The sequence below is a fragment of the Hippichthys cyanospilos genome, chromosome 10 (assembly GCF_059441005.1).
Source record: "Hippichthys cyanospilos isolate Australia breed blue-spotted pipefish chromosome 10, RoL_Hcya_1.0, whole genome shotgun sequence".
Classification (NCBI taxonomy): domain Eukaryota; kingdom Metazoa; phylum Chordata; class Actinopteri; order Syngnathiformes; family Syngnathidae; genus Hippichthys; species Hippichthys cyanospilos.
In genome coordinates, this window is record NC_142378.1 from 23,315,804 (window position 1) to 23,325,358 (window position 9,555).

The 9,555-nt window shown below is 41.7% G+C and overlaps 1 protein-coding gene across 1 annotated transcript; it reads left to right on the top strand.

Moving 5' to 3' along the window:
* The first annotated feature begins 1,010 nt into the window (after positions 1-1,010).
* On the top strand, positions 1,011-9,271 carry LOC148417552 (ATP-dependent DNA helicase PIF5-like). Its single transcript, XM_088425885.1, has 9 exons — positions 1,011-1,063; positions 1,385-1,885; positions 2,166-2,263; positions 3,178-3,811; positions 3,917-3,981; positions 4,818-4,909; positions 5,426-6,324; positions 6,405-6,457; positions 6,586-9,271. Exons 1-4 carry the CDS (start codon positions 1,011-1,013, stop codon positions 3,180-3,182), a joined length of 657 nt encoding a protein of 218 aa, XP_088282011.1. The 3' UTR covers positions 3,183-3,811; positions 3,917-3,981; positions 4,818-4,909; positions 5,426-6,324; positions 6,405-6,457; positions 6,586-9,271.
* Positions 9,272-9,555: the final 284 nt, after the last annotated feature.

Here is a 9,555-nt window from a genome sequence, read left to right on the forward strand (position 1 = left end):
ATCTGCAGCTACATCAGCAAAGCTGAACACGGCCTGAGCCAGTACCTGAAATCGGTGATTGTGAACTCCCGCAGCGAAAATGTCAACGAGAGCGATGAAATGAAACAAATCATGCAAGTGTACTCAAAGAAAAAAGAGGTGAGTGCACAAGAGTGCGTCGCACGCGAATGTGGCCTCCATATGAAGCAAGCGTCCTGCAGTGTGGTTTTTGTACAAACCAGTGACAATGCGCTGAAAATGAGTTATCCCCTCTCTTACCTTGAGGGCCAAACGCAGGAGTCCGTTGAAGTGTGGATGACCGGCTTGCCGGAAAAGTATAAGGGCAGACCTCAAACAGAGGAATTTGAAGCGAAGTGCTTGGCTGATTTTGCCTCAACCTGCGGAATCGTGTACGGCAAGCAAGCTAAAGGCGGAAATGTTTTCCCCCTGCTGAACGACATGGGGTATGTCCAAAAAAGAACAGGTAAACACGCCGTCATCAAATACTGTAAATTTTCACAGGAAAAAAATCCATTCTCAAGCTCTATCTGCCTCATCGTGCCGACTGCCAGTTGAAGTCCAGAACCAAAGAGGTAAGAGGTTTTTGAGTTTTGCACATGAGCGCTGCAGAGGTGTTGAAAGGTTCATGCAGTCCTACATACAAGTTGTTTCAAGACCATGCCTTTGTACAGTTGCCGGCTGCTGAGCATCCAGAGGCCGTTGTGCAAATTGTCGACCGGAAGAGAAAGAACGATGAGAAGCACAGCAAAGATGTTGACAACGCCATCCGAGAGGTGGAGGAAAGCGGAATAGTCTTCAACGAGTGGTGTCAGCTAGCGCCCGAAAGAGAACTGCAAAGACTCGAGTGCATCGAGGAAATCAATGCGAGGGATGATCCCGGTGACGCAGAGATGTTGACAACGCCATCCGAGAGGTGGATGAAAGCGGAATAGTCTTCAACGAGTGGTGTCAGCTAGCGCCTGAAAGCGAACTGCAAAGACTCGAGTGCATCGAGGAAATTAATGCGAGGGATGATCCTGGTGACGCGGAGGAAAACGTACCAGACTACAATGTCAGGTCCGAGGTAACGGAAATGTCCATCGCGACGGAAGCCGCCGCATCGATCCGGCTGTTTTGCGCGACATATATCGGACCCTTAACCGAACGCAAGCGTGTGCCTTCTACCTGGTCAGAGATTGGTGTATACGACGTGTGTGTGGCTTAAAACCACGGCAGTTCTTCTATTACATCAATGGTGGCGCCGGAATGGGGAAGTCACATTTAATCAAATGTATTCACGCAGAGGCTACAAAAATACTGCGCAGACTGGCTGAGGAAGCGGACATTTCCAAACAAACGGTCATTCTTGCAGCCTTCACTGGCACCGCGGCCTTCAACATTTCAGGTATGACTTTTTACACTGCTTACTGAAACTGCCAAGAAGCCTCAAACCCCCGTATCATGCCCTGGGCAACAAACTGGACGAAGTGAGAGCGGAGCTATCGCTCGCTGAAATTCTCATCATCGACGAGACTTCCATGGTGTCGAAAGACCTCTTTGCATATGTCGACGCCCGGTTGAAGCAAATCAAAGGAATCAATTTACCATTTGGTGGCATGTCCGTTATCGCTGTCGGGGATTTCTATCAGCTACCTCCTGTGAGACAGTCCAAACCTTTAGGTGTTTACGATCCCACCAGACTGGACCACTGGCGCGACAACTTTGAAATGATCACGCTGACCGAAATCATGAGGCAGAAGGATGACGTTCCGTTCGCCAAACTACTGAACCGACTTCGCGTCAAAAAGAAGTCCCATGAGCTGTCGGAAGTGGACAGAGCTTTGCTGGCTATGACTTACACCGCTGCCCGAAGGAAGTTCTTCATGTTTTTGCCACAAACAAACAGGTAAATGAGCATAACTCTCATATGCTGAATCTGCTTCATGAGGAAATTGTGACCATCGATGCCGACAACTACAAGAAAGACCAAAGGACTGGCACAATGGCGAGACAAGCCGCCCCTGTCCAAGGGGCAAAGAACAAGTTGGCAACGAAACGTGGCAGCGGTGTAGGTATTTGGGTGAAAGAACACATTCCGGCACACAAAACAATCTACATCCAGGGTGTCACTGATATTGAATTTGTTGTGGTCAAACTTGAAGCTCCCATCAATATGTTCATTGCAGCTGTGTACCGGCCTCCGGGACAGAGTCTGCGCTCTTTTTTGCCAAAGTTGGAAAGGTTGTTGTACGCTCTGGAAGTGATGGATCATCATCAGATCTTGGTATGTGGAGATTTCAATGAAGATGCACTCTCAGACTCATACAAGCCCATTATGGAACTGTTAGTCTCTAAGGGTTACACACAGCTCATAAATACAGGTACCACTGACAAGAACACACTGCTTGACCTCATTTTTGTCTCCCGACCTCAGTGTGCTGTTCATTCAGGTGTACTGCGAACATAATATAGCTATCACAACCCTGTCTTCTGTGTTTTACACACTGAAAGGTGAGTCCTATCCTAGTCGCAAATTACGAGTTGTCCCTGTTGTGTGAAGGAGCCCAAATGTTGAGATGTGATGGGATTAAATCAGGGGTGAAGATGATGTAGTGTGTGTGCGATAAGGTGAGTGGGAGGTGAGGAGGTGAGAGTCAAAATTCAGGAAAAAGTAAAAAAAAAAAAAATGGAGGAATGGAGGGGTCAAGTCGATGGGAGGGAGTGGTGGGATTATATGTTGACATTTGATAGGATGAAATCTGCTGCGAAGACGGTTTAACGTGTGTGTAAGGTGAGTGGAAGGTGAGGAGGAGAGACAATGTACAGAGAAAGTATAAAAATCTTTGGGGAGGGAGGGTCTAGTGGAATTATTTTTGTTCACAATTTTGACAATGTAATAATCGTCAGCGTGAAATGACAGCAGAAAACAGACCAAGTAAGTCTCTATAAAATATTTTTTTGTCAACTGTAAGTGTTGTCATTTTACTCTCCTCTACTTTAAACAGGTTAGTTGTTCTGAAGAGATGGTAGATTCATCTCATAATAGAGAGCATAGATATGTGTGTACATAATCTTAATGTGCTACCATTGTAGAAAATGAAATGGTTATACTTAAATGTTGGAAAGAGCCAAGCCCATCTCGCCTTTGCAGCATGCGAATTTCTACTCGACACTATTGTATTCCCCTTTTTCTCACAGGGTAGAAGAATGGGTGCCCAAATACATACATCAAGGAGCACTGACTTGTAAACCAAGGTGGCAGCCAAGCAGGACTTCTCTTCATTCCTGTCACGAATAACCCGCGGATCCCAAATGGGAATGGACCCCAACTAGGCACGAGAGGTGAAGTTACTGAGTTTATTAACAAAAGGAGCACGCAAGGCGTGAGAAAAACACAAAAACAGTCCGAAGGCAAAGTAGCAAACCAAAGTCACAAAGTACCAACACAAAGCGAGACGAGAACGTCTGGATCTAAAGTCCACGGGGAAGAAGGGCAGCAAGGAGGACGTGAGTCCACGGGGGATGGCTGCAAACAAAGTAGCAACAGAAATCGTTCACAAGCCGTAAAACATAACACGCACAAAGTACAAACCAAGAAGACTCGAGAAGGTGGGACGTGAGGTCAAGAGCGCTGGGATTCACGGGACGGCAAGCGAGCTTGACGAGGGGATAACCCGGCAAAGGCTTGTTTGTAAGTGCCGGCCAGCTTATAAAGCCCTCTGACGAGATGCGCAACAGGTGTGAGTGTCCGATGGCCCCGCCCAATGCGGAGGAAGGAGACAGTCTGCAAATCAACACAAACTAAAAAGACAAGAAACGTGACAATTCCAGTGTAAGTTACTGTGAACTACTGTATGTCAGTTAAAACCAATTGTAGGTCTGCCTATCTTTTGGAGCAGTCATCCTCACTACCATCTATTTTGATTATATTTTGTAGATCTGGATTAAACCAAGTCTGTTTTCTGCTCTCTTCAGACTGTCTTCTTTTATTCGTAGGAAAAGGTAAGTCGCTCATCATTCAACCTGTCTTCCTTTGTAAAGCCAGTAAAATAATTTTTGGCCCGTGTATTTTATCAGAATATTTGTTCGGAGGAAATAGACGTCAATACTAGAACAGAAGCCACTTGTGTGCGTTTTTCATGTCACTTTCTGATTGCACGTGCATATGACTGGACATTACGCATGACATATGAATTTAAACGGCATGCCATTGTAGAGATATAAATGGAAAGGATATTTACATATTGTTGGGTTTGAAGTGGGCTTGATACCCCACAAATGACCCGAGGAGAGGTGTAAATAACAACACAGGAGTCAGAGATTAAGTTTTACCACTGCAGTGGGGAGAGCTCGAAAAAGAGCGTGACCATGTCAGCCTCGTTGCAAAGTCTCTCTTCCCTCTCTCTCTCCGAGCTTTCGGACTGCAGTCTTTTTATTAAAAAACTGTTACTGAGGTGTGGGGGTCTCACAATTCAACCGTCACACAACATGAGCATTGTGCACCGTGGCAGAACTTGCAAATAACTTGCGATTCAGGCCTTGACCTTGACATTGTTTTTAACACACACACACATATGAGACAAAGAGGCGCTGTGGTGTCTGAAAAAGTAAGTTAGAATACATGAAGCAAAGCTGTTGTACTAATGAATCAGCCAGAAAAATAGCAATTAGAATACATAAAGCAAAGCTGTTGCACTATTAAATCAGTCAGTTTATCTTACACATATATTGTAAGACAAAGCCAAGTCTGTTTTACTTTTGTATATATATTTATTTATTATTTATATATGTTATATATTTGTACTCAATGGTTCTGAATTCCTTTTTTTTCCCCCCAGATTAAAATGATCGGTGCCCATAAATATACATCGTGGAGCACTGACTTGAAAACCAGGGTGGCAGACAAGCAAGGACTTCTCTTCATTCCAGTGTAAGTTGCCGTGAACTGTGTCAGTTAATGCTTTCAGTGCCATGGACAAGAATTCTACCCTTTAATAATAGTAATCACAATAATAACTAAATAATAAAGTTATAAGTATGTTCTTATGGAGAATACACTCATAATGAGAATACACTCTTGACTACTAATGCTTATCTAAAATAAGTTCTGTAAGCTCTGTTGTGATAAAATGTGACCACTAGATAACAGTGTTTTTACATATAAAACATAACTATTGTCAACTGAACATGCATTCAAAGGAATGGTAGTCAATCTTTCATGTGATATATTCATATTTTCATTTTTTTTTTACATTTACATATTTACATAGACATAGTATCCAATATTCTGTTGGCCGTGAAAGATGATTGAAAATGCAAAATACACTGGCTCTCTCGAGGTTTCCTTTTCCGATAACGCTTGGCACTAAAAGAGTTAAAACAAACTATAGGTTCGCCTCTCTTTTGCAGTTTGTCCTCACCCCCTGAATGTGTTTCTTGTTTGCAGGCCTATGTGTTCCCCATGTTGCCTGTGGCTCCACACATTGCATTCATCCAAAGAAAAGATCACCACCGTGTGCAAGAGTTTGATGACACATCATCAGGCTTGTCCATTGGCAGTTTCCCTCTGGATTAAAACAAGTCTGTTTTTTCCTTCTTTAATTGGTTGGAAAAGCTAAGTAGCTCATCATCTTCTTTTGTAACGACAGTAACTTTTGTCCCATCTACTTCTAACGGGTTCTTTGTTCAGGAGAAAGAGCCAGCAATCAAGCAGGAGTTGTCCTCATTCTGGTGTAAATTGCTGTGATTTATTTCAGTTAAAACTAAAAATGTGCATATCTCTATCAGCTTTTGTTGTCACCTCCTCAGTGTATTTTGTTTCTTTTTTGGAGACCGATGTTTTCCACTTGTTGCCTGTGGCTCCACATGTTGCATTCATCCAAAGAACGAGTGGAAGATCACCACCGCGTCAAAGGCTTTGATGACACATCATCAGGCTTGTCCAGTGGCAGTTCCCCTCTGGATTAAAACACGTCTGTTTTGTGCTTTCTACAGACCATTTTCTTTCTATTGGTAGGAAAAGGTAAGTAGCTCATCATAAGTAATTTTTGTCCCATCTACAGTATTTCTAACAGGTCCTTTGTTCAGGAGAAAGGAGAGAGTTGCCGTAATTTATATCAATTACAGCTGAAAAAATGTGGATATCTTTCTCAGCTTTTGTTTTCACCCCCTTAACGGATTTGTTTCGTTATTGTAGACTGATGCTGTCCACTTGTTTCCTGTGGCTCCACATTTCATTCATCCAAACAACAGCTGGACGTTTGCCACCAAGTAGAAGATTTTGATGAGCCATTGTACTGCTTGCTCAAGGACCTGTTGTCATCTGGAACATCTCCTCTCTTCAAGGTAAACTGCTAATCATTAAGCCTATCTTTTTTCCTAAAGCCATTAAATGTTGTAAAAATATTTCCTTTCTTTTTTAACAGGCTCTTTGTTCGGGTGCACAAGCAGTTTATAGCAGAATCACAGTAACAATAATGTGAGTATTCATGTCACTGGATACTTGATTGGGCATGAGTGTGATATACTAATTTACTGTATTGTAGAAAATGAAAGATGATGTCAGCATCATGGAAGTTTTGTCGTGTGTTCTCCTTTTTCCCCAAGAGACAAAAAAAGAGTAAAAATGAAGAAGAAAAAGAAAACAAGTGCCAACAACATGAAGACCACGGACAACCAAGCACCACTTCTGCCGATTCATTTGTAAATCGCCAATAGGAGTAGCCAAATTGCTATTAAGTGGTGTTTTAAATGCAGCGTTATCTTTTTACAGCTTTAGTCTTCACCACCTCCTTCATCTTTTCATCATGCGACCTTGCTGAGGAGTTTACAAGGACCATGACGCCATCCTATCCTTAGAATGCAATCTCTTTTCCTGTTCTTACGCTGTTGTCCCTGCATTGAAAAGAACAGTCCTAGTCCCCCAATCCAACCTACATGATCTGTATCCATAGATACATTTTTGCCATCATCTGTGTGCTCTGCAAAGGTTGCTCTATGAAATACCTTTTCACTCATGCATTTGTTTAAATACATTTGTATGTACCATACTCATGATTCCGTTAAATCTCTGAGATCAAACAAGCATTCTGGGAGGCACATCTACCTCAATTTGTTATTGCCTGTGTTAACTTTTACCCTCGCAAATTATATCCATCCATCTATTTGTCGGCGCATAGCCTCACGCGGACCGCTCACTTGCTGGTGTCTATGCCAGCTGTCTTCGGCAGTGGGTGAGGGACACGCTCAACTGGTTGCCAGCCAATCGCAGCCTTAGCAAATTATGGAATGAGAACAAATCAGCTCCAAAATCTAACCACTGCCGTTGATACAGACAATGTTTCATGTAACATCTTAATATTCCATAACATAAATACAATCTCTCACTCTTGACACATGAAGCTATAATGTACTGCTTCACATCACACAACTACAGTGGACCCCCGTGTTACGAACTTAATCCGTTCAGCAGCTATGCTCGTAACTCGAATTGCTCGTATGACGGGAAATCCAAACCTATGTTAATTAGTGAATGCGTGCAACGCGTGCAAAAACCTTAGGTAAAAACATCATGACTTTATACACATATTAAAAAATAGTAACAATCTACTGTACAGTTAAATTAAACAAATATACAAAGGAAAAATGACATTTACCTTTGGGGCGACGTGACTTGAGCTGGGTGGAGGCGGAGGGGAGCAGAGACCAACCCGCAGAATTTATTTATTTTCTTAAATGAAAACTTTTCTCAAACGAGAACATATCACAGGCGATTTCCTTCACTTTAATCCATAATAGAAGAAGCCTCTCCATTTTGTTGTTGACCGAGGTCCGTCCCCTGGCAAGGAAAGTCTTGCCCTTAGAAGAATGCCGAGCGGTTTCGGCCATACTCACGAGCAAGGTTAACTATGCGTGCGCCTCCGTATTTTTTTATTATCTCCTGCTTCGTTTCTATTGTCATCATCCTCTTATTTCTTCCTTTACCACCACTCGCAATTTTAGAAGCCATGTCTAACAGATAAAGTTTGCAAAGTCTTCACAACACACCGACCGGCTGTGCCATCAAGCTAGATGAAGGCGTTCGGCCAATAGCACATTGGCATTTCTCTGATTGACGTGACGCTGGCCAATAGCATATCCGCATCTCCGTGACTGAGACCAGGACTGTGACCTTAATCGACCAATAGCATATCAGCATCTCCGTGACTGACACCGTGACTGACACAGTGACTGTAACATTGTAAGAGCAATAGCATATCAGCGTTACCGTGACATGTGAGAACAGTTGATTTTGTTGATGCAGCAAAGCGAAAAAAATAGTACGGACACATTGACCGGCATGTTGGGGCATGTTGGATTGTTCGTAAAACGAAAGGTTTGTGCGTAAGAGGGGGACAAAAAACGCCGCGGTCCACGTTCGTAAAATGAAAAGTTTGTAAAAGAGGGAGTTCGTAAACCATTGTATTTGTATTTGTTGGTCTCCTTTTTCAATGGTTTGCACTTAAAATTTTTGACAAGCTTGTTTGATCTTAGAGATTTGTTTCTATTCCTTTAATCCATTTTTTTATATAAGTCTTTGTGCATCTTTTCATCCACTATTTTATCATTACGTCTTCATTAAGAAATCTTAAAGCAGTTATTATGAGATTAAATTCTGTCTTTCCACTGTATGAAAACCCCTCAGCTAAAACAGTGTGATGGACTGATGCAGCACTTCTGTTTTTGGTGTAAGGTGACATTCGAATGTACAGTCATGAAATGAGAAGCCTGTTATAAAAAAAAAAAAAAAAAAAAAAAAAAAAATATATATATATATATATATATATATATATATATATATATATATATATATAATGTGTGTGTGTGTGTGTGTGTGTGTACATACACACACACGCACACACCCTCTGCTGTTTTTAAGCCTATTGTATCAACCAATTTCCTCCGAATTGTCTTAGTAACTACTTTTCAGCTGTTGTAACCAACATTCAGTTCAGCATCATTCAGTGTTTCATCAGTTACCGGTTAATGCTGCCAGCATACTTGAGTCCGTTACAGTAATAAAATGAATGAGTCAGACAGTGGAAACACCTTTGATGCTATTTTTTTGTGCATCAATTCATCTGTTTTATCATTAATTCTTCATTAAGAAATTTTACAGCAGTTAGAATGAGGACTTTCCACTGTTTGATACTGCCTTTACTAAAACACTGTACTTCTTCATATTTAAATGTATAGTTACCCTTTACAGTAAAAAAAATGGAAGTGCCTTAAAGTGGAAACACCTTTGATGCGATTGGACCAGATTTGTTCCCATTATTTATTTTTTTTTGTACTACTCTGTGCATCTATTCATCTATTTTATCATTAATTCTCCATTAAGAAATACTATTGTAGTTACAATGAGGACTTTCCACTGTATAATACCCCCTCGACTAAAACAACATTTGTTCATATTTAAATGTTTATTCACCCAATGGGAAACATGTTCAAACTACAGGAAAACAAGACATTGCTCAACCTCTTCCACCGTCTTTTAGCCTATTCTACCATGCAACTTCCTTTGAACTTTGAATTCCG

Excerpts from the sequence above, each read along its gene's own strand:
- LOC148417552 (XM_088425885.1), top strand. The coding sequence starts at position 1,011 with ATGATCCTGGTGACGCGGAGGAAAACGTACCAGACTACAATGTCAGGT. Across the intron at positions 1,064-1,384 it reads ACTACAATGTCAGGTCCGAG|GTATGACTTTTTACACTGCT; the intron begins GTAACGGAAATG and ends TCAACATTTCAG. Across the intron at positions 1,886-2,165 it reads TTTTTGCCACAAACAAACAG|CTGTGTACCGGCCTCCGGGA; the intron begins GTAAATGAGCAT and ends TGTTCATTGCAG.